Source organism: Leucoraja erinacea, chromosome 6 (genome assembly GCF_028641065.1).
Source record: "Leucoraja erinacea ecotype New England chromosome 6, Leri_hhj_1, whole genome shotgun sequence".
Classification (NCBI taxonomy): domain Eukaryota; kingdom Metazoa; phylum Chordata; class Chondrichthyes; order Rajiformes; family Rajidae; genus Leucoraja; species Leucoraja erinaceus.
This window is the reverse complement of record NC_073382.1, coordinates 42438476-42463231: the sequence shown is the minus strand read 5'-3', so window position 1 is coordinate 42463231 and position 24756 is coordinate 42438476. Positions and strand designations below refer to the sequence as shown.

Genomic DNA, 24756 nt, shown 5'->3' with positions numbered 1-24756 from the left:
CTTACTGACCCAGTCGTTTGGTTCACTTAGTTTTCACAGTGAACTGATGTTCATGTAAAGCTGACCTCCTTTCCCATAGGTTACACAAAAAAGCTGGAGAAACTCAGCGGGTGCAGCAGCATCTATGGAGCGAAGGAAATAGGCAACGTTTCGGGCCGAAACCCTTCTTCAGACTGATCGGGGGCGGGGGTGGGTGGGGACAAGAAAGGGAAAAGGAGGAGTAGCCAGAAGGCTGGGGGATGGGAGGAGACAGCAGGGGGGCTGAGGAAGGGGAGGAGACAGCAAGGACTAACAAAATTGGGAGAATTCGATGTTCATGCCCCCGGGGTGCAGACTCCCCAAACGGAATATGAGGTGCTGTTCCTCCAACTTCCGGTGCTGCTCGCTGTGGCCATGGAGTAGACCCAGGACAGAGAGGTCGGAGGCGGAGTGGGAGGGGGAGTTGAAGTGCTGAGCCACCGGGAGGTCAGCTTGGTTATTGCGGACCGAGCGGAGGTGTTCGGCGAAACGATCGCCCAACCTCCGCTTGGTCTCACCGATATAGATCTGCTGACATCTAGAGCAGCGGACGCAATAGATGAGGTTGGAAGAGATGCAGGTAAACCTCTGTCGCACCTGGAACGATTGCTTGGGTCCTTGAACGGAGTCGAGGGGGGAGGTAAAGGGACAAGTGTTGCATCTCTTGCGGTTGCAAGGGAAAGTGCCCGGGGAGGGGGTGGACCGAGAGGGAAGGGAAGAATTGACAAGGGAGTTATGGAGGGAGCGGTCTTTGCGGAAGGCAGATATGGGGGGAGATGGGAAGATGTGGCGAGTAGTGGGGTCACGTTGGAGGTGGCGAAACTGACGGAGGATTACTTTTTGTATGTGACGGCTGGTGGGGTGAAAGGTGAGGACTAGGGGGACTTTCCCATAGGGTTTGATGGAGGTTTAACTATTAGTCACATGGCTACACTTTTATACCATATTCAACTTTGCAAGTAAATCTGTTGCGTGGCACCTTACCAAAATACCATATAGACTGCATTACTCTCATCATCTCTATCAGTTACAATGTCAAGCTGGTTTTTGTCAATGTCAAGTGTTTCCTAATTCATCATGGCGTCATAGGTTGATAGGGTGGTCAAAAAGACTTTTGGCACATTGGCCTTCATCAGTCAGAGCATTTAGTATAGAACTTGGGAGGTCATGTTGCAGTTGTATAAGACGTTGGTGAGGCCGCATTTGGAGTATTGTGTTCAGTTTTGGGCACCATGTTATAGGAAAGATGTTGTCAAGCTGGAAAGGGTGTAGAGACGATTTATGAGGGTGTTGCCAGGACTCAAGGGCTTAAGCTATATGGGGAGGTTGAGCACGCTAGGACCCTAGGCCTCAGAGCGCAGGATGAGGAGTTATTCTGGGAAGAGACTCCTTGCGTTTACCCGATCTATTCCTCTCACGATTTTGTACAGCTTTATAAGATCACCCCTCATCCTCTTGCTCTTCAAGGAATAGAGCCTTAGCCTGCTCATCCTTTTGCTCAGGTCCTTGAGTCATGGCAACATCCTCGTAAATCTCTGCACCCTTTCCTGCTTGACAACATCTTTCCTATAACATGGTGCCCAAAACTGAACACAATACTCTAAATGTGGCCTCACCAGCATCATGTATAACTTCAACATGACCTCCCAATTTCTATATTCAATAGAAGATAGACAAAAAATGCTGAAGTAACTCAACGGGTCAGGCAGCATCTCTGGAGAAAAGGAATAGGTACACAAAAATGCTGGAGAAACTCAGCAGGTGCAGCAGCATCTATGGAGCAAAGGAAATAGGCAACGTTTCGGGTCGAAACCCTTCTTCAGAAAAGGAATAGGTGATGGTTTGAGTGGAAATCCTTTTTTAGATTTGTGATGTTTTGTGTCAAGACCCTTCTTCAGACTCAATACTCTGATTGATGAACTCCAAATGCCTTTTTGATCACTATACCTGCGATGACACATAAGGAATTATGTACGTACTGCGAGATCCCTCTGATCTCCAGCGCTCCCATAACCCCTACTGTGTAACTCCTGTCTATGGTAGTTCCCAGAATGCAACACTCACATTTCTCTGTATTAAATTACATCAACCATTCCTCTGCCCACCTACCCAACCAATCAAGATCCCGCTGCAATTTTTGACAACCATCACTACTGCGTACTTTTATGTCATCAGCAAACTTGTTAACCGTGCCATGTATGTTCTCATCCAAATCATTGATTATTGATGGCAAACAGTAATGGGGTCCAGCACCGAACCCTGAGGCACACCACTGGTCACATGCCTTCGGTCCGAAAAGCAATCTTGCACCATCACACTCTGCTTCCGTCCATGAATCCATTTCCTATCCATTCAGCTCTTTTTCCTTGGATCCCATAGGATCTAACCTTCCAGAGCAGCCTACCATGCGGAACCTTGTCAAGGTTCCTGCTCACATTGATGTAACAAATAGGAAAATGAATTTAATTTATACAATGTTTACTGCTTTGAAACTATTAACATTAATTCAAAATATGAGCTTTGTTTATATATTTCAGGCACTACGTCTAAATAACGTTGCGCTGACAAAAACGACCACAGGCCAGATTGTGAACCTGTTGTCCAATGACGTAAACAAGTTTGATCAGGTAATAAGTATTGCATGTAGGTATTAGTCAGCGAGGAAGAATCGTGGGTAGTGATCTTGCATTATCATTACTTATAATCCATTATAATTGTAGTAATTGTGCCAATAACATACAGATCCATCTGCCCACCATGTCCTTGCTGTTCATCAAGTGGCAATCTGTGCTAATCACGTCTATAGATAGGGTAGACAGTCAGAATCTTTTCATAGAATTGAACCCGGTCTCTGGTGCTGTGAAGCAGCAGTTTTACCAGCTCTCAAATGTTGTGAGAGTACATTTTCCGGCTGCGAGCTTCAGATTGCAATCATCTTCCTGTTTGAGTTACAGGATAAGGCTGGAGTGTGCGAGACTAAAGGGGCTGTCCCGCTGCGGCGACCTAATCTGCGAGTTTAGAAGAGTTTGCCCTCGACTCAATCTCGCAGCATGGTCGACACGTGATGACGTCACTTCATGCTCGAGGGAAATTCTCGCATACTCACGGCCTCAGCATGTTGAAAAAATGTCGGCATGGTTCTTTTGAACTGGTAGTGCAGTGGAGTGGGGTCGCTATGTGGTTATAGGCAGTTGAGGGCAGCCGTAGGCGATCTACTTCGCTGACTGGGCATTTTAATTGGCTCATTAGAGTTTTCAGGACCAAGGAAAACCGACTGGTAATTTAAATGCCCGCTAAACTTTATTAGAAGTTGTCTGGCTTTTTAAAAGTTTCTCCCCCCCTCCCCCTACGCTCTCTAAAGGACTTAGACTGTGCAGCCGTCTTTTACCTTCCTGTTCATCGCGGGTGTGAATTTCAGACAGCGCTCCCCCGCCTTCCCTGGCACCCGCCTTTGCGATGTGTGGGTGTGTGTGTGTGTGTTGACAGTCCATCCAACTCGCGGTTTCATCGCTGACGGTCGATCCAGCTCGAGGTTTTTCTGGCGAGTGCCCTCGAGCTTGAAGGTCGAAGATAGTCGCTGTAAAGTCGCGTCAGTGGGACAGGCCCTTGAGGGGTAACCTTATTTATAGTCATACAGCATTTCAGCTCAACTCATTCATGCGACCAAGATCCCCCATCTAAATTAGTCCTTTTTGTCTGCATTTACTGCATATCCTTCTAAACATTTCCTATCCTTGTACCCGTCCAAGTGTATTTAAAATTGTTAGTGTACTTGCCTCAACTACCTCCTCTAGAGTTCATTCCATACACCTTTAACCCTCTGAGTGTAAAAGTAGCCCCCTAGGTTTCCATTAAAATTTTCCCCTCTCATCTTAAACCTGTGAGGTCAGGTTCATAATTCCACTACCCTGGGTAAAACTCTGTACATTCACTCTATCACTTTGCCTCAATTTTATACATCTCTATAAGATCAACCCAGCCTCCTGCACTACAAGGAATAAAGTCCTAGCTTGCCCAATCTCTCCCTTTAGCTCAGGTTCCTCGAGTCCTGGTAAATCTTCTCTGCAGTCTTTCCAGCTTAGTGACATCCTTTGTATAAACAGGGCGACCAAAACTCCAAATATGGTCTCACCAATGTCTTGTACATACCATCTCAACTTCTATACTCAATATCCTGTGACGAAAACCGATGTACCCAAAGCTTTCTTTATTTCCCCAGCTACCTATGTCATCACATTCAGAGAACAGTGTACTTGTACTCCTAGACTCCACTGTCCCACAATAGTCTCCATGGTGCTACCATTCACTGTGAAGATCCTGCCTTGGTTTTACTTCTCAAAATGCAATACCTCACACTTATCTGCAATAAACTCCAAAAACTGATAAGATTTCAAAACACAATGAATGTTGTTATAGAGCCATATAGCACTAAAACAGTCCCTTCAACCCAACACGTCACTGCGGACCAAGATAAGGCACAGTGGCGCAGCGGTAGAGTTGCTGTCTTACAGCGCCAGAGATGCAGGTTCAATCCTAACTATGGGTGCTGTCTGTTCAGAGTTTGTACATTCTATGTGTGACCACGTGGGCTTTCTCCAGGTGCTCAGGTTTCCTCCAACATTCCAAAGATAGAACTAGTGTATGGGTGATCATTGATTGGCATGGACTCAGTGGGCCAAAAGGCATGTTTTTATGTTGTATTTCTAAACTAAGCTCATCTCATTTACTTGCATTGGCCCAGATCTAAATGTTTCCTATCCATGTACCTGTCCAAGTTAAATGCTGTTATTATATCTACCTCAACTACTTCATCTGGCAGCTCTTCCCCAAAACCTCTTTCAAATGGCTATGCTTCAGTTCTGAATATGATCGATTCTGTTTTGGAAACCATCAGTTCCATCTATTTTATAAAGTGTTGGTCACACCTATGTAACAGTAAATCTGATCTGATGTTAAAAAAAATATGTAACCTTAAAAGGGAACAATTCAGATATTTTCATCTATAATGTCAGTTATTTCAGGAAAATATTTAACTAATTTGAACCAATGATCTGAAATAATTGAAGATTTAAAACCAAGTAAAAAAAACTGAACATTTCTCTAAAGTCTACTTTTAGTATATGAATGCTTGTGTGCCTATATGGAACAGTGAGGATTCCAACTCAATGCTATTGTTTTAAAATTATATTTTGCCGACACGTTGAAAACTTCCAACTTGGATATCTTGTTTTTGCAATGGTGCTATATCTTATCCGATCTGTTGCAGGTAACCATATTTCTACATTTCCTATGGGTTGCACCATTGCAAGCGATTGCAGTGATAGCACTACTGTGGTATGAAATAGGACCATCTTGCTTGGCTGGAATAGCTGTTCTACTTATCCTAATGCCAACGCAAACTATTTTTGGAAAGTGGTTTTCAGTTCTGAGGTATGATTCTTCCACAGATCTATTTTTGAATATTTTAATATTTATGTATGCCACTGGAAGCAATAGCTGGTTGTGTATTTTTCTAAATGCTTATTTGAAATCTGATTTTGTATTGAATCTGTTGAAGCATATTTGGTTTTAGGTGATGCAGTGTAATGTGTCCTGTCAAACACATATCAAGATACAACACAGGTTTATCCAAGTCCACTTGCAGCATTGGTCTGTAGTTCCTAGCCATTACAATTTGCGGCTGCAAAAGCTGCTGGGACACAGGCAGGGGAGCATAGGTTTGGTGAAACATCAGTCGCTGGGCTGGGGAACCCAGTATAAGATCCCTTGCAATATTCCTTAAATTGAGCAGGTCTGGCTAGACGTCCGATTTTGGAAGGTATGAACGCTCCATTAGTTGTTTTGCGCTTCAGACGACTCGCTTGGCGAGTCCGTTGGACTGCGGAAACTCAGGGCTGCTGGTGATATGTCGAAAGTTCCATCGTTTTGCAACGTTTTTGTAAAGCTGGCTGGTGAACTGACTACCGTTGTCGAACAGAAGACTTGCACGGGGAAATGGCGCTGCAACTTCTTGATAACCGCTTCAGATAGTGTTTCCCATGCCATTCGAATATATCGGTGGCTAACGTGGACCACAGTAGAGGAGGAACAGAGTGCAGCAGTAAGGGCTACTTCTACTGGTGTGGCGTCTGGCTTTTGCAGATGGCGCAGACTGCAGTTTTGTCACATATGTACTTGGTCATACCTGGCCAGTAAAACATGCTCTGTGCCCGTTGTAAGGTTGCCTTCACGCTAGGGTGGCCTCTGCAGACGGCATCGAAGTACTTGTCCTGGAGGACGGCTTGGACAACTGCCTTGTGGCCCTTGACTATAATCCCCTCCTGTAACACCAGTTCGTGGCAAACCAGGAAGTATGGAGGGATTGTGAGCGGGGTGTTGTGTTGTTTATCCGGCCAGCCACGCTGGATGACTGCGGACAGCAATTGTAAAGTCTCGTCAGCAGACGTGTGCTCTGCCAGGCTGCTTAAGCAATCCATAGGAACATACGATACTCTCATTACTGAGAACTGGTCCTGTTCAGAGAGTTGTTGTTCGCTGGTTTTGTGTGGGGCCCTTGATAGCATGCCAGCTATGTGCATGTTCTTGCCTTTTTTATAGACAATGTTGAAATCAAACTGCTGCAGCTGCATCATCATCCGTTGTAGGCGGGCCGGAGCAGCGTAAATGGGTATATTTAAAATAGTGTGGCCGAGACCTTTTCAATATGTTCAGCATTACGAATTTAAAAACATTCAGATAACGAGATGACGTTGCATTTTGCGCCCGTATCAACCTTCGCAATCACAGGCCATTTATTCACAAACATGGCTACCTCAGGGTCAAGTTGCTCGTTAGAGGAAGGGAGGAGAGAATGGATGGCTGAACTGTTATCTGTACTTTCAGAGAGCTGAGAGGAGGATGGCAAGTCGGGCTCTTGGTATTCGATATCAGCAAGCTCATGTTGTAACAGGTTCAAACTCGGCCTTGAGACGGATTGAGTCACATGGGAACAGCAACATCTTGCAAAATTGTTGGATTTCTTGCAGAAATTACAGATTTTACCATAAGCAATACAGAATTCTTGACCTCTAGCATGAAAATAGTTGCAATTAGGACATCGAGCAGCAGACCTCTCTGCTGCCAGGCCGGGGAAGGCTGGGAACGGATGTTACGACAGGAGGTGTCTGTAAGATTGACATTGTACTGCGAACACTGGCCAGAGATCACAGACTTAGTGTGAGAAGATGCTACTCAACAATCCGACAGGCGTGCTCGGCTTGATTAAGGGTCAGGTCAGTGTTACGGAGCAGTTCATCTCTTAATTTGTTACTAAGCATACATCTAACAATCATGTCACGGATGAGTTCATCACACAAATCACGAAATTGGCAGCATGCTGCCATGTGTTTTATTTCGCTTATAAAACATTCTATCGGCTCATCAATCTGTTGCATACGAGCATAAAACTTGGTACGTTCGATAATGTAGTTCGAGGGGAGATGACACAACTATCTGAACTTTACAAGTAGAACAGCAGGGTCAGCAATCGTCTCCGCAGGCACTTGGATCTGTACATTCGCATCTAAAACAGCCGGCTCAAATGGGAAACTGTCTGCACGTTTCATTGCCTCTGGGCCAGCCAGGTTGAGTAATACAGAAGCACGTACATCTGGAGGATCGTTGCGATGAACGATGCGAACATAGTGAATGTAGTTGCGTTCGAAAAGGCGTCAGCGTTCAGCAATGTTAGAGTCAAAGATCAGAGGACTAGGACGGCGAGACGAGTTTGCCATGATAGGGATAACTGGCACATAAAACAAATATTTAAAAAAGCAAAACCCGATAAATGTGAACGGAGTAGGTAAGACTCACTCTCTGACACTATGTAATGTGTTGAGTCAAACACACATCAAGATACAATTCATGTTTATTAAAGTCCACGTACAGCATCGGTCTGCAGGACATTACAGTTCCTAGCAGCTACTCATACTGAATGACATAGGCAAGCTCTTGGTAATATGAATCACATATTAGGCGGGGCAGATACTAACAAACACTACAATTGGTAAGTAGGAAATAACCAATCTACATGCAGATTGAGAAAAAAGCCACAAGAGCAGTTTGTACATGATTCCTAATGGTTCAGTATTCATATCAGGATCATATCAGGATTCATTACATCTTTACACTGTGTTCCCCACACGTATTGAATTTCAGAAGTAATTTTGGTGAGAACTCTAAATTCACATCTCTGTTTAAAAGTAATAGATTGTCTTCTGGATGGACACAGTTTATAGATTGCATGACACTGATACCACAGTCAAGTCTTTGAAGCCAGTCCCTAAGAGGCCATAGTGTTGATCTCTAAGGGAGATAATTGATTTGTGATCTCCCTGAGCTCCACACCTCAGACTGGTAAATGTGGGTCCTTTGAAAAGGTACTGTTCTGTTGGTTCTGGTTCTGTTGTACAGCTGCGTATGAAAGTCCACGCAAGTGGTAGTGATAGGACTGTCTGTTGGGGCACAGATAACTGTTTCCGTGACTTCAAGCAAGACTTTATGAAGGTGTCAGGGCTAAGGATGCAAAGATGTGTGTCTTAGTGTGCACAAGACATTTAGAAAGGGGACGGCAAATAGTCAGAGGCCATCATCGAAATTGGTACGAAGATCTTTGGCAGGAAGGGAGATAAAGTGAATATAAACATCCAGGATTGTAATCTTAGGAGTACTGTCTGTGTCACAAGCTGGTATGGGTAGAAATAAGAGGATAAAGTAAAAAAAATGCACAGCTGACAAACCGGTACAGGTGGGAGGGGTTCAGCTACTAAGATAATCAGAACCTCGTCTGGGACAGAGATGATTTGTACAAGACAATTGGACAAAGTCAGCATGGATTTATGAAGGGTAAATCATGTCTGACGAATCTTATAGAATTTTTCGAGGATGTAACTAGTAGAGTGGATAAGGGAGAACCAGTGGATGTGTTATATCTGGACTTTCAGAAGGCTTTCGACAATGGTCCCACATATGAGATTAGTATACAAACTTAAAGCACATGGTATTGGGGGTTCAGTATTAATGTGGATAGAGAACTGGCTGGCAGACAGGAAGCAAAGAGTAGGAGTAAACGGGTCCTTTTCACAATGGCAGGCAGTGACTAGTGGGGTACGGCAAGGCTCAGTTCTGGGACCCCAGCTATTTACTATATATATTAATAATTTGGACGAGGGAATTTAATGCAACATCTCCAAGTTTGCGGATGACACGAAGCTGGGGGGCAGTGTTAGCTGTGAGGAGGATGCTAGGAGGCTGCAAGGTGACTTGGATAGGCTGGGTGAGTGGGCAAATGCATGGCAGATGCAGTTTAATGTGGATAAATGTGAGGTTATCCACTTTGGTGGCAAAAACAGGAAAGTAGGTTATCTGAATGGTGGCCGATTAAGAAAAGGGGAGATGCAACGAGACATGGGTGTCATGGTACACCAGTCATTGAAAGTAGGCATGCAGGTGCAGCAGGCAGTGAAGAAAGCGAATGGTATGTTAGCATTCATAGCAAAAGGATTTGAGTATAGGAGCAGGGAGGTTCTACTGCAGTTGTACAGGGTCTTGGTGAGACCACACCTGGGGTATTGCGTACAGTTTTGGTCTCCTAATCTGAGGAAAGACATTCTTGCCATAGAGGGAGTACAGAGAAGGTTTACCAGACTGATTCCTGGGATGTCAGGACTTTCATATGAAGAAAGACTGGATAGACTTGGTTTATACTCTCTAGAATTTAGAAGATTGAGAGGGGATCTTATAGAAACTTACAAAATTCTTAAGGGGTTGGACAGGCTAGATGCAGGAAGATTGTTCCTGATGTTGGGTAAGTCCAGAACAAGGGGTCACAGTTTAAGGATAAGGGGGAAATCTTTTAGGACCGAGATGAGGAAAACTTTTTTCACATATCTCTGGAATTCTCTCCCGCAGAAGGTAGTTGAGGCCAGTTCATTGGCTATATTTAAGAGGGAGTTAGACGTGACGCTTGTGGTTAAAGGGATCAGGGGGTATGGAGAGGCAGGTACAGGATACTGAGTTGGATGATCAGCCATGATCATATTGAATGGCGGTGCAGGCTCGAAGGGCCGAATGGCCTACTCCTGCACCTATTTTCTATGTTTCTAAGACAAAATTTTGCATATGAACTGGAGGGTTGACCAATATCCATGCCTTGGTGACCCGGTAGGGTTTAAACTGGTCAGGCAGTTTTTGTTTTGGAGGTCTAGTCTTTTTAAGTGGGGGTGGGGGAAGGGGGAAACTGTGTTTCTCAGTCCCTACATGGTCGGAGATGCGGCTTTCCTCGGAGCCGCATCTTCGCCCCTTCCTCGCAGCCTACCAATGGGACTGGAGTGGCGTTTCCTGCTGGGACCGGACAGAACCTCAGCTTCGGCGGCGGCACAGCGCTGAAGCACCATTGCGGAGCGGGTGATGCCTCACCCTGGTCGCCGTGTGGTAAGCTCCGGTGTGCTGAGACCGCCGACTCCTATATCGCAGAGCTGTGGTCGCGGACCGTCCAGCTGCGGGCGCCGCTGGGTTTAAAACCGCGGAGCCTGGGATCTTTCGCCGAGATCGCCAGTGTTGGAGCCTGTGGACTTCGGGAGCTGCTGTCTCTGGGGAGGAAGTGGCCTTTCCAGACACTCCAAGCCGCTGAAAGTGCTCTCCCGACGCCGGAGATCCATCATCCGGCGAGAGGGCCTGTAACATCAGGTCGACGTCGCAGCGACTGCAGACGCCTCAATAGGCCCCACCATGGGTGAACAAGAGGAAGAGGACTGGACTTTGTTGCCTTCCCTCACAGTGGGAACCATTGCGGGGGGGATGTTTTTATGTTTAATGTTAAATTCTTTAATGTTGTGTTTTATTTTTATTGGTGTGCTGCAAATGGCAACTCGTATTCACTACACCAATTGGTGCATGTGACAATAAATGTCCTTTGACCTTTGTCCTTTGATATTGAGGCTCTAGATTGTATGGAAAATGGCCGCAAATGTGGGCCAATACCCGTCTTTCAAAGCACCTTATTATGGTTGATGTTAGGACTACTGGATGGCATCTTGATTTTTGAGACAGATACAATACCAGCACAGTGGCACAGTGGTAGCGCTGCGGCCTCACAATACCAGGGACCTGGGTTTGATCCTGACTATGGGTGCTGTCTGTGCGGAGTTTGTATGTTCTCCCTGTGACTGCATGGGGTTTGTCTGGGCGCGCAGGTTTCCACCCACGTTCCAAAGAACTGTATGTTTATAGGTTAATTGGCTTTGAGTCGTAGAGTCATACAATGTGGAAATAAGTGCCTTGGCTCAACTTGCCCACCTTGACCCATCTACACTAGCCCCACCTGCCTGTGTTTGACCCATATCCCTCTAAACCTATCCAATCCATGTACCTATCTAAATGTTCCTTAAATGTTGCAAGAGGACCTGCCTCAAGGTACTATCACAATGTTTGGGCAATTCATTCCATACACCTACCACCCTTTTGTGTGTAAAAAAAAAAGTTGCCTCAACCGTTCAGTTTCTGCTATCTCAGGTGACATCATGTTGAACGGCTGCGGCTCGCCTGCAGCCCGTCTGTCTTTACTTTTTTTTGTCGTTTTTTTGTCTTGTTTTGGTCAAATTTTAGTTTATTAGGTTGTGTTATGTGTGGGGGGGGGGGTGATGAAACATGTTTTTTTTGTCTCTTCCTTCGGGGAAATGCGACTATTTCAGTCGTATCTCCCCTTCTCTGCCTCCGTCTGCGCTGAGGCCTAATGGCGGAGCTGGCGGCCTCCAACTGCGACCGACCTCGAGGCTCCGGACGCAGAGCCAGCCAGGACTGACCAATGCGAGGCTGGCCGTCTTCGAGCTGCGGCGGCGTTCGGGCGTTCCAGTGGTAGCGGCATGACTCGTGGCTGAGACGGCGCTCCGGTGAGGGCGGCTCGACTCGGGGCTGAGACGGCGCTCCGGTGAGGGCGGCTCGACTCGGGGCTGAGACGGCGCTCCGGTGAGGGCGGCCCGACTCGGGGCTGAGACGGCGCTCCGGTGAGGGCGGCCCGACTCGGGGCTGAGACGGTGCTCCGGTGAGGGCGGCTCGACTCGGAGCTGAGCCGGTGTTCCGGTGGCAGCGGCCCGGCGCGGGGCTGAGACGGCACTCCGGTGGCTGAGGCAGCGACCTGAATCCGGGGTTCGGCCGCGGGCCAGTGGACGACATTGTCGGGAGCTCACAGGTCACAGGCTGGTGCCTGTTTTCTGGAGCTCCCGTGGCAACAGCTGCGTCCACTGGACTGGAGGGCGGCAGCTTCGACCACCCCGGGGCCGCGGAGCTTGAACCGGCTCGTTCGCGGAGCTCGGTTGAGCCGCGGGACTGATTACCATCGCCCGGTGTGGTAACAACATATCGTCTCAGCGCAGAGGGAGAATGAGGAGGGAAGAGACCGTAACTTTAAGACTTTTGCCTCCATCACGGTGAGGAGGTGCCTGGTGAACTCACTGCGGTGGATGTTAATTTGTGTTTATTGTGTGTTTTGTTGTTTATTATCATATGTATGGCTGCAGGCAACGACATTTCATTCGGACCGAAAGGTCTGAATGACAAATAAAGGATCTAATCTAATCTAAAAAAATCTAATCTAATCTTCAGTATCCTGGCCATTTGCAATTGGTACCTGTTCCAAAGGTGCCAGTTTCAGGAAATGTTTAAATAGACTTTGGGAAAGAATCATTTATCTTGGCAGATATAATTTAAACTTTTTTCTTATTTTTTTTCTTAAATCTCAAATAATCCACATGATTTTAGAAGACAACACTGGTGTTAATGCGATACAGAACTGGAAATGGAAGAGCTGTATATGGCAATAATAATAATGCTTGTTACCTAGAGAAAATGGTGGCTGTTTATTATCTGCTATTATCCAAAGTTTATTAATTGAATTTGATGAACTGGGAGGCATTGTCTGAAGGAGTGGCAGAAATAAATCAAGACTCATTTTCAAAGTGGATTGGACAAGCAATTGGTTTTGCAGGTGTAAAGAAAAGATGGGAAGAATAGTAGGTACAAATGCCAGCAGAAATAGTAGTAGTATGCCCCTCTCGGTCATGACTGACCATGGGTGATGCATCCTAGTTCGCAGGTGATGTGTGGTCGGATGCAAGCCTGGGCAATGGAGGACAGGCTGTTGCCCATGCAGCACGTCCCTCCTTTCCATGTCGCTGATCGATCCAAAGGAACAGCAGGGCCGTTACAGTTTGGCACCAGCATCATCGCAGGAGCTGCCAGAGCGAGGTTGTAGACAACGATGAACTGCCTTCGGGGCTCCGGATTTTCTTGAGATTTACTCCTGGAGCCTTTTCCATGACTGGATATGGCCACAAGGCAGTGGAGGTTTTAAATCAGAGTTCTCCCTCTCCCAGATGGACTGCCTTCCCAGCAGAAATACAAGAAGCCAAAATCTTCCTTTGTCCTTTATGTTTTATGTGTGCATATGTTTGTTACTGTGAAAGATTTGCTTTTCTACAATATCCTCTATAGATTATCAGGGATAACAAAAATATTGAGCTCTAGGTTACAAAGTCACATTTGCGCAATAATGCTTCTTTCACTAAACTCTTATTCATAGGGGCAAAACTGCAGTGCTGACAGACGACCGAATTCGAACGATGAATGAGGTGATATCAGGAATGCGAATCATCAAGATGTATGCCTGGGAAAAACCATTCACAAGTTTGGTTACACAAATTAGGAAGTAAGTTTTGAAAAATATATTGGCCTTTCAAGATATCAATGTATACTCAGTAAATATTAATTGTTGACCTGGGAAATTGTATAGCAATAATTTATAACGTATTGTTGATTAAAAAATGTATACTCTCGGTAGATCTGTGTTCCTGAATCTTCCATACAGATAGATGAATAAATATGTATAACAGTTGTTATAAACAAACCTCTACGATGCTGAGGCCAGGCGCCAGCTCTCGGACTCCTCCTCCCCAAACCTGCACCCTGACCATGACCCCACATACGATCACCAGGCCATCATCTCCCAAACTGATTTAGGGCTTATCTCCTCTGGCAATCTCCCCTCCACAGCCTCCAACCTTATCGCACCGCCCCCCCCCAGCACTACCCGCTTCTATCTCCTCCCCATAATCCACAACACCACTGCCCTGACAGGCCCATTGTTCCGGACTGCTACTGCCCCACTGAACGTATCTCCACCTAATGTTATTCCATCATACCCCCCCTTGTCCAGACCCTTTCTACCTACATCTGAGACACCTCACACTCCCTTCAGCTCTTCATTAACTTTCAATTTCTAAACCCCCATTGCCTCATCTTTACCAAGGACGTTCAGTCCCTTAACACCATTCTCTGCCAGGAAGGTCTCAAGGCCCTCAAAGAGAGACCCAATTAATTTCCCTCTAATGACACTTTCCTCCGCCTGGCAGAACTGGTCCTCACCCATTATTACTTCTATTTTGACTCTTCCCATTTTCTCCAAGTTGAAGGTGTAGCGATAGGCTCTCGCATGGGCCCCAGTTATGTCTGCCTTTTTCTCAGTCATGTCAAACAGTGCTTGCTCCAGGTGTACAATGGCACCATCTCCCAACTTCTCTTCTGCTACATCAAAAACAACATCAGGGCTGCCTCCTGCACCTGTGCAGAGTTCATTGATCTCATTAGCTTCGCCATTAACTTCCAGCCTGCCCACAAATCCTCTGGTTTATCTCGGATATGCTTCTTTGCGTTCTTGATCTCTATCCCCATCACAGGGGATGGATTATGAACTGACATCTACTATAAACCTACCAATTTTTACCGTTACCTGGACTACACTTGCATCTTGCGAAAACGTTATCTCGTACTCTTAATCCTCCGTCTCTGCCTCATCTGCACCTAAGATGAGGCTTTCCGTTCTGGAACATCCGAGATGTCCTTTTTGTTTTGTAAACATGACTTTCCACAGGTGCCATAGATCCCGAGTCTCCTCAGTGTCCCGTAGTTCTCCTATTAGTTTCCCTCCCCAGATAGAACAAGGATAGAGTTCATCTTTCATCCCAGCAGCCTCCGTATCTAACATCTCATCCTCCAAAATTTCCATCAGATCAAACATGATCCCACTCCTAATCTCATTTTCCCCATTCCATCCATTTTTCACCTTCTGCAGAGACACTATCTCGAAGGGCCCAATGGTCTCCTCCTGCACTTATTTTCTATGTTTCTAGGATTTGTCCTTAATAAATCCATCCCGGCGCGAAATGTCACCTATCCATATTCTCTAGGGACGTTGCCTGAGTTACTCCAGCACTTTGTGTCTTTAAAAAAAAATGTTTTGTTTGAAATGTCAGGAAGCCAGAAGTGGTCATGTGTAGGAATAAATTGAATTATTTACAATTACAATTTTCCTGAATTTGAACTTTTTGATCCATTTTGGATAAAGAATAGAACATTTTTTGATCATAATACTGTATCTCAAATAATGATGAAGGACACTAATCAGGTTCAACAATGATCAGGTTGCACAGTCTTTCAATAACCTGTGATCAGAACTAGATTATTTAAGTTATTATAACACAAACGATACTCATGGATTTCTTCAAATATGTAAGCTTCTTCAGTTGAGTGTCTAATCATGAATACCTTTTGATATGAACATTAATTACTGTAACGAAAACAAATATATCTTATTCTATTTTTCAGGAAGGAGATTGCCAAGGTAATGCAAAGCTCTTACCTGCGTGCGTTGAACATGGCCTCATTCTTCATAGCAAGCAAGATTATACTGTTCTTCACGTTCGTGGTCTATGTGCTGCTTGGCAACACCATCACAGCAAGCCGTGTGTTTGTCACGGTATCATTGTACAGTGCTGTGAGACTCACAGTCACCTTATTCTTCCCAGCAGCTATTCAAACTGCTTCTGAGGGATTGATCAGCATAAGAAGGATAAAGGTAAGTTTAAGTATTGAAAATCATATTTCATGTAATTTTTCTTTGCATGGGAACATTTATTGCTTTGAATTTACAAGCACAAGATGGTTGATATTATTGCAGAGAAACTGAACATTTTACAGGTTGTAGCACTTAGTCCCAGTAGATGAAGATATTACATTGTCAATCCCTTGTCAATTCTTCCCTTCCCTCTCGGTCCACCCCCTCCCCGGGCACTTTCCCTTGCGGCCGCAGGAGATGCAACACTTGTCCCTTTGCCTCCCCCCTCAACTCCGTTCAAGGACCCAAGCAGTCGTTCCAGGTGCGACAGAGGTTTACCTGCATCTCTTCCAACCTCATCTATTGCGTCCGCTGCTCTAGATGCCAGCAGATCTATATCGGTGAGACCAAGCGGAGGTTGGGCGATCGTTTCGCCGAACACCTCCGCTCGGTCCGCAATAACCAAGCTGACCTCCCGGTGGCTCAGCACTTCAACTCCCCCTCCCACTCCGCCTCCGACCTCTCTGTCCTGGGTCTCCTCCATGGCCACAGCGAGCAGCACCGGAAATTGGAGGAACAGCACCTCATATTCCGTTTGGGAAGTCTACACCCCCGGGGCATGAACATCGAATTCTCCCAATTCTGTTAGTCCTTGCTGTCTCCTCCCCTTCCTCAGCTCCCCTACTATCTCCTCCCACCCTCCAGCCTTCTGGCTACTCCTCCTTTTCCCTTTCTTGTCCCGACCCACCCCCACCCCCGATCAGTCTGAAGAAGGGTTTCGGTCCGAAACGTTGCCTATTTCCCTCGCTCCATAGATGCTGCTGCACCCGCTGAGTTTCTCCAGCTTTTCTGTGTAACACCAGATGAAGATATTAGTTTAGTTTCAATATCACAGAAGATATTAGTTTACCTTACTCATCAATTACTTCACAAACTTTATTTCATCTATATAAATATATATGTATGTGTACATACATGCACGCACGCATGTACATATATGCACACAAACTGACATATATACAGTTTATAAACAATTATCCAAATTCTATGTACAATGCGAATATCACATGTGTCAATAAACTAAAACTTAACCCGTCATCACAGCCCTTCCACATTCTTATATCTCTGGAAATTTTTTTGCACTTCTTAAACTGAGTAATGTTTGAGCTTTGCTTGAGTTCCACATCCAAATCATTCCACAATTTCACCCCACAGATTGAAATACACATATTCTTCATAGTTGTACGAACACAAAGTTTCTTTAAATGAAACTTTCCTCTCAAATTATAACCACCTTCACTGTTAAAGAACTTTTTGTATATTACCTGGTGGTAAATTATTTCTTTCTGCGGGGGGGGAGGAGCCCAGAGAAAAGACAGGGGAAGAGCCATGGGGTAGAGGGGGGGCATCACAGGGGAGGGGGACTAGAGGGATAGTGGCTGGAATTGCCAGTGTGATGGAGATTCACAGCAGGCACTGGTCGTTCTCCTCCACCGGTATAAGAGTGCGCTTTCTGTTTGGCGACATGTCCTAATCTGGACTGCGCTGGGTCTCCGACTCTGACTCTGGGCTGGGTCTCTGACTCTGACTCTGGGCTGGGTCGGGTCTCCGAATCTGGACGGGGCTGGGGCTCCGACTCTGGGTTGGGATGGGTCTCCGACTCTGGGTTGGGATGGGTCTCCGACTCTGGGCTGGGCTGGGGCTGGGCTGGGTCTCTGACTCTGGGCTGGGTCGGGTCTCCGACTCTGGGTTGGGCTGGGTCTCCGACTCTGGGTTGGGATGGGTCTCCGACTCTGGGTTGGGATGGGTCTCCGATTCTGGGCTGGGCTGGGTCGGGTCTCCGACGCTGGACTGCTGCTTGGGGCTGGGCAGCTCCAGTAAAGACGCAATGGTGCAGGAAGGGGCAGACCGTCCCGGAGAGTGACAGGGGAATGACTAATCCCCGCGGCGCTGACTGGCAGAAGAAGAGATCGATCTGCACAAGTGCGGTTTTTAAGATTTTAAACCTTGCTAACTTTTACGATATTCAACCAATCGGAACAAAACTTGGTGGACTCGCAGCACAGGAGAACGGTGAGTGAACTGGCGAAAAATCGTAGCGCTATCCCAAACCGTTTTTGGATGGATGGATGGATCTTTTGTAAATGTTACCACATACCTCCACACAGTAATTTAGATAGGGCAGTACAAGTGAACAATGAACAATGTACAACGTTGAACAATGTACAACGTTTTGTAATTTAGAATGTGCCTTGTTCTTCTCAGGACTGCAATGCTCCTTGTCAGCTTTGCTCGTACATGTTTTATATGAGGTTTCCAGCAGATTTTGTGGTTTAATATCACACCTAGGAATTTATTTTCATATACTCTTTCTATATCAACACCATCTATCTCTTGTACCTGAATGTTTATTTTACAATTTACAAACAGTTATGAAACTGCACTGGTAATTGGCAGGGCTATTTGAATTATAAAACTGAAAATGAGGTGTGAATGTAAAAATCTTGAAAGTGCTTATTTTTTTCCTCAGGCATGATGATGATTTGCATTTAACCGTCTCACATTTGTTGTGATTAGAAAAATCTGCTTGTATCAGTTGCATCTCAGTGTTACTGTTTATGAAAAATATTCCTTGTAGATTATGATAAATCATTATCGCTGAAGTTCTGAATTTGAAAAGGAGCAATGTTAATTTAAAACTAAGTTATTAAAATATGTAATCAAATTTTTAATCAAAAGTTATTTCAAAAATTGAAAATAAGTGTCTTCCAATTTTCTGTTTGGTCTATTATTATTTTGTATTTTTAAAATAATTTTTCACAATATTAATATCTTGTAATTTCTAAAGGGCCTCTGTTTTGTGAATTTAATAGGAATTTTTGATCCTTGAAGAAATAAAAAAACCAAATGAGGATGTGAATAAAAGTGAACACAACTATTCAGTTCACTTACATGACATCACATGCTATTGGGATAAGGTAAAGTCATTGTGTAATATGGAAGCTTTCTCTGCAATCAGATCAAATTGAAATTTGACGCTCTCTGTGGAACTGGTTTACTAATTAGGAACTTACATCAAATTATTATTTAAATTTGGATTCTTTTGATAATTCCCTTCCCGTCAAGCAAGTTATACTTGCCTTTACATTGAATTGGCAGCTGTGCAGGATGAGCAAGAAAGTACTTAAGTGGTTCAGTAATGGATCAAGTCGTCAAGTCAAGTCAAGTTTATTTGTCACATACACATACGAGATGTGCAGTGAAATGAAAGTGGGAATGCTCGCGGACTTTTGTGCAAAAGACAAACAACAAAACAACCAAACAATTTATAAACACAATCATAACACACCTATTTTACATAATAAATAATGGAAGGAAAAATAATGGAAGGAAAAACGTTCTGTAGAGTTAGCTCTGGTGAGATAGGCGTTTATAGTCCGAATTGCTTCTGGGAAGAAACTCCTTCTCAACCTCTCCGTTCTCACCGCATGGCAACGGAGGCGTTTGCCTGACCGTAGCAGCTGGAACAGTCCGTTGCAGGGGTGGAAGGGGTCTCTCATGATTTTGTTTGCTCTGGAGTTGCACCTCCTGTTGTATAGTTCCTGCAGGGGGGTAAGTGAAGTTCCCATAGTGCGTTCGGCCGAACGCACTACTCTCTGCAGAGCCTTCTTGTCCTTGGCAGAGCAATTCCCAAACCAGATGGTAATGTTCCCGGACAAGATGCTTTCCACCGCTGCTGCGTAGAAGCACTGGAGGATCCTCGGAGACACTCTGAATTTCCTCAATTGCCTGAGGTGGTAAAGGCGCTGCCTTGCCTTACTCACCAGTGCTGAGGCGTGTAATGACCATGTCATATCCTCAGAGATGTGGACTCCCAGATATTTAAAACAGTTCACCCTATCCACAGGATCCCCATTTATCATCAATGGAGTGTACGTCCTCGGATGATGTGCCCTCCTAAAGTCCATGATCAGCTCCTTCGTTTTTTTGATGTTCAAGAGGAGGCTGTTATCCTGGCACCAGAGTGCTAGATCAGCCACCTCCTCCCGGTAGGCCTTCTCATCGTTGTCTGAGATCAGGCCCACCACCACAGTGTCATCAGCAAACTTAATTATTGAATTGGAGCTGAACCTAACCACACAGTCATGTGTGTACAGGGAGTACAATAGGGGGCTGAGGACGCAACCCTGGGGCAATCCTGTGCTCAGGGTGAGGGACTCCGATGTATTCCCTCCCATCTTGACTACCTGGGGCCTGGCGGTGAGAAAGTCCAGGACCCAGGCACACAGGGAGGTGTTGAGCCCCACTATTAAGTTATATCACTAATAAGTTATGAGTTATGCCCTCTTAAAACTGCCAGCAGTTTGTTAAATAAAAACAAAATCCCTCTTTCCCTCTCCCTCCCCCCTCACTCCGACCACTCCAATCCCCTGTTTCTCTAACCCCCACATCTCAGTCTTCTCACCTAACCCTCTTCTGCCGCATCTTCTCCAATATCTGGCTGATAAATGATAAGGTAAAAGCAAGATGTAGCAACAAAGACTTTACGGTCATGAACAATGAAACAGGCTGTGCCAGACATTGCAGGGCTCCATCTGTCAGAGCAGTTCTAAAGTTGGATTTGTTCCTTTATGTGAATGGTTTATAAATACATTTATAAGAATATAAACTGGAGTAGGCCATATGGCACCATGAGCCTGCTTTAGTATACAGCAAGATCATGGTTGCTACTTCATTCAACTTTTCTTCAATTATTCCCAACAATTTCCTTAAAAGTAAAAAAATATATTGATTTCAGTTGGGATAACGATTGATTTTCCTTAACATTGTTGAATGGAGAGTTCTAAAAAGATCATAATATTCTAATTAAATTGCTCCTCATTATGCTCTTAAATGGTCATCCCTGGTTCTAGATTCTCAGTGTCTGCCCTATCCAGCTCTCCTTTAACTTGGATATTGTTTTGTGCTGCAAAAGATTACTCAAACTGTCCCTTTGCAGATTTTGTACAAGGCTACTCTCACTGATTTTCTACTGTGCATGAGACTTAAGGCGCAAGTTTTGGACATATAAAGGTGGACAAATGTCTTTATTCCTTTATTCCTGTCATTGCCTGGCAGAGGAAAGACCACTGTATATCAGGAAGAGGCGCTTGAAGTTGAAGATTGCTGATAAAATAGACTTGGGGACAAGGGCAGAATTGGAACTTCAAGCCTCAGGTTAGGGTATCTGTGGGGGTCACAAGGTGAAAGAGGCATGAAATGTTTGGAACACAAATTGGTTAGGGTCTAGTGGTCATGGGGCTAAGGAAATCTGTAGCAAGGTACAAGATTGGAGATGATGAGGCAGTGTGGAGTAAGCAAAACTCTTAAAGAGTCTGCTTGAAGAAGGATCCACATACTACCTGCGACTGACCAGATAACATTGAACCAGACTTGTTTATTTTCATATGGGAATACAAGTGTGCAAATATAGTTTGACATCACTGCTTGTATGTAGGCTTCTCTCTGCCATGTATGTATGGAGAACCCGGAAATAATTTGATATAGAATGAAAACAAAAAGTTTGGTATCTAGAAATGCAGCAGCTTCATTTTTGGAGAGTTAAAACATAATTGTTCATTCACTTCTACGAAATTAGTATTTACAATCCTGGTACAGCAGTGTGAGCATGCGTTTCCTAAAGCAACAATTGTTTGGAAAGTAGCACAGGTGCCAATGCATCTAGAATTTAATTTGGTAGTCATGCAACTATTCTAGGGCCCTCCATAATGTTTGGGACCAAGACCCATCATTTATTTATTTGCCTCTGTACTCCACAATTTGAGATTTGTAAAAGAAAAAAACACACGTGGTTAAAATGCACATTGTCAGATTTTAATAAAGGGCATTTTTATACATTTTGGTTTCACCATGTCGAAATTACATCAGTGTTTATACATAGTCCCCCAATTTCAGGTCACTATAATGTTTGGGACACAGCAATGTCATGTAAATGAAAGTAATCATGTTTAGTATTTTGTTGCATATCCTTTGTATGCAATGACTGCTTGAAGGCTGCGATTCATGGACATCACCAGTTGCTGGGTATCATATCTGGTGATCCTCTGCCAGGCCTGTATTGAAGCCATCTTTAGCTTATGCTCATTTTGGTGGCTAATCCCCTTCAGTTTTCTCTTCAGCATATAAAAGGCATGCTCAATTGGGTTCAGATCGGATGATTGATTGGCTGCTCAAGAATTTACAATTTTTTAGCTATGATAAGCTCCTTTGTTACTTTAGCAGTATGTTTGGGATCATTGTCTTGCTGTACAATGAACTGCCCGCCAATGTGTTTTGAAGCATTTGTTTGAATATGAGCAGATAGGATGTGTCTATACACTTCAGAATTCATTTTTCTACTGCCATCAGATGTTTGGGAAGGACAAGGGGTCACAGCTTAAGGATAACGGGGAAATCCTTTAAAACGAAGATGAGAAGAACTTTTTTTCACACAGAGAGTGGTGAATCTCTGGAACTCTCTGCCACAGAGGGTAGTTGAGGCCAGTTCATTGGCTATATTTAAGAGGGAGTTAGATGTGGCCCTTGTGGCCAAGGGGATCAGAGGGTATGGAGAGAAGGCAGGTACGGGATACTGAGTTGGATGATCAGCCATGATCATATTGAATGGCGGTGCAGGCTCGAAGGGTCGAATGGCCTCCTCCTGCGCCTGTTGTCTATGTTTCTATGTTTCAATTTTCCAGTTTGGATGAACGCCCAATGATCTGAAATGTTAACACCTTCTCAGATTCAGATTCAATTTTTTAATTGTCATTGTCAGTGTACAGTACAGAGACAACGAAATGCATTTAGCATCTCCCTTGAAGAGCGACATAGCAAACGATTTGAATAAATAATAATAAGTGTAACACGAGGTACGTTGTCCCCAATCTTCTGTCCCCAACCTGGCCACGTACAGTACTTGCAACATAAACTCAGCTTTCCTCTATTCACATGTGATACTGACTTTTCCAACATTCTCTTATTTCAGATTTCCAGCAATTACTGGACATCAAAGTTCCAGCAATACATTTTCTCTTTCCCTACACTCATTTACCTGCATTCATAGGAGAAATTTAGCACGGAAACAGATCCTCTGGCCCAAATGCCCATGCTGTTCTACGCTAGCCTTACCTACCATCATTTGGCCCTGATCCCTTTAAACCTTTCCTATCCATGTACTAATTAAAATGGCTTTTAAATGTTGGTATAGTACCTATAATTACTTACTTTAGGTAAAAGACTCTGTGCCTTTACCTTATCTATTCCCCTCATGATTTTATATACCTGTAAAAGATCGCCCCCTCAGCCTCCTGTGCTCCAAGGAATGAAGTCCTGGCAACATCCTTGTAAATCACCGATGTCTTCTACCACTAATATAACATCCAAACTTAAATACTTAGTAGCCTGACCGATGAAGGCCAGTCTACTGAAAATCTTCTTGACCACCCTATCTGCCTGTAATGCCACTTTCAGGGAACTTCACAGTGAATGCATTCCTGCTATTCACTGAAGGTCCTGCCGGTTTGACTTCTCAAAATCCAACACATAGCACTTATGTGCATTAAATGCCATTAAACATTCATCAGCTCACTTGCCCTGCTGATCAAGACACTGGAGTAATTTTTTATTGCCATCTTTGCTATCTACTATAATCACCCTCTTTAGTGTCATCTGCAAATTTACTAATCATGCCTTGTACATTTTGATCCAAATTGTTGATATAAACCACAAACAGCAATGGGACCTACACTGATCTCTGAGGCAGACCATTAGTCATAGATCTCTAGTACAAGAGTTAAGTTTTATTGTCATATGTCCTGAAACAAAACAACGACACTCTTTCTTATTTGCAGCAGCTTAACAGGTTTGTAAACACAGTACTCAATAGATAATATAAACCAAAAAAGTTAAATAAATAAAACAATATAGAACAAATCAGAACAAAACTCAAGGTCTTAAGTGCAAACCAGGAAGTTCGTAGTTTATTTAGAGTTTGTGGTCATCTATACTGTCACCCTCTGCTTCTTTTCATGAATCCAATTTTTGGTCAAAAGAAGGGTCTCAACCCGAAACGTCACCCATTCCTTCTCCGCAGAGATGCGGCCTGTCCTGCTGAGTTACTCCAGCTTTTTCTATCCATTCATATCTTTGGATCCCATGTGAAATAACCTTCCAGAGGTTGCTCTGCCCTCATCAACTATTTTGGCCACATCTTCAAAAAACTCAAATCACAATTTTAATGCACGTTCTCCCATGTACAAAACCATTCTGAATATTCTGAATCAGTTACTGTTTATCCGACTGCATATATATTTTCTCCCTCAGAATCTGCTCCAGTAACTTCCTACCACAGATGTTAAGCTAACTGGTCCATGGTTCGTAGGCTCTTCCTTGCAGCCCTTCTTAAATGGAGGCACGACATTAGCCGTGCTTCAATCTTCCAGCACCTCACCTGCGTCTCATGCCGATTCATGTATCTCAGCCAGAGCTCCTGCAATTTATTCTCTAGCTTCCCACAGCGATCTCTGATATATCTAATCAGCTCCAGGAGATTTATCTTCCTTCATATGCCGATATCCAGCACCTCCATGAGCATCATACAGACAGTTCTCAGGACATCTTTATTAACTGTCCCAACTTCCACAGTCTTCATGTCTTTCTCCATGAAAAAACAGAGGGGAAATACTCCTTGTTCATCTCCTGTGGCTCCACACTTTGGTTTCTGAGGGGCCTTTTTGTCTCTCTAGTTTTCCCCACTCCCTTGATGTATTTAT

The 24756-nt window shown here is 44.4% G+C and overlaps 1 protein-coding gene across 3 annotated transcripts in view; it reads left to right on the top strand.

Moving 5' to 3' along the window:
* The window catches only part of abcc4 (ATP-binding cassette, sub-family C (CFTR/MRP), member 4), a 169751-nt gene that overhangs the window by 35671 nt on the left and 109324 nt on the right, over positions 1-24756 (top strand). For all 3 annotated transcript variants that reach the window (XR_008723606.1, XM_055636820.1, XM_055636819.1), the window contains exons 5-9: positions 2556-2645; positions 5285-5448; positions 13634-13759; positions 15715-15964; positions 18817-18921. Coding sequence is in view for 2 of the 3 variants with exons in the window: in XM_055636820.1 (XP_055492795.1) it covers positions 2556-2645; positions 5285-5448; positions 13634-13759; positions 15715-15964; positions 18817-18921 (735 nt within the window). In the remaining variant the exon portion in view is untranslated. The remainder of the gene's footprint in view (positions 1-2555; positions 2646-5284; positions 5449-13633; positions 13760-15714; positions 15965-18816; positions 18922-24756) is intronic.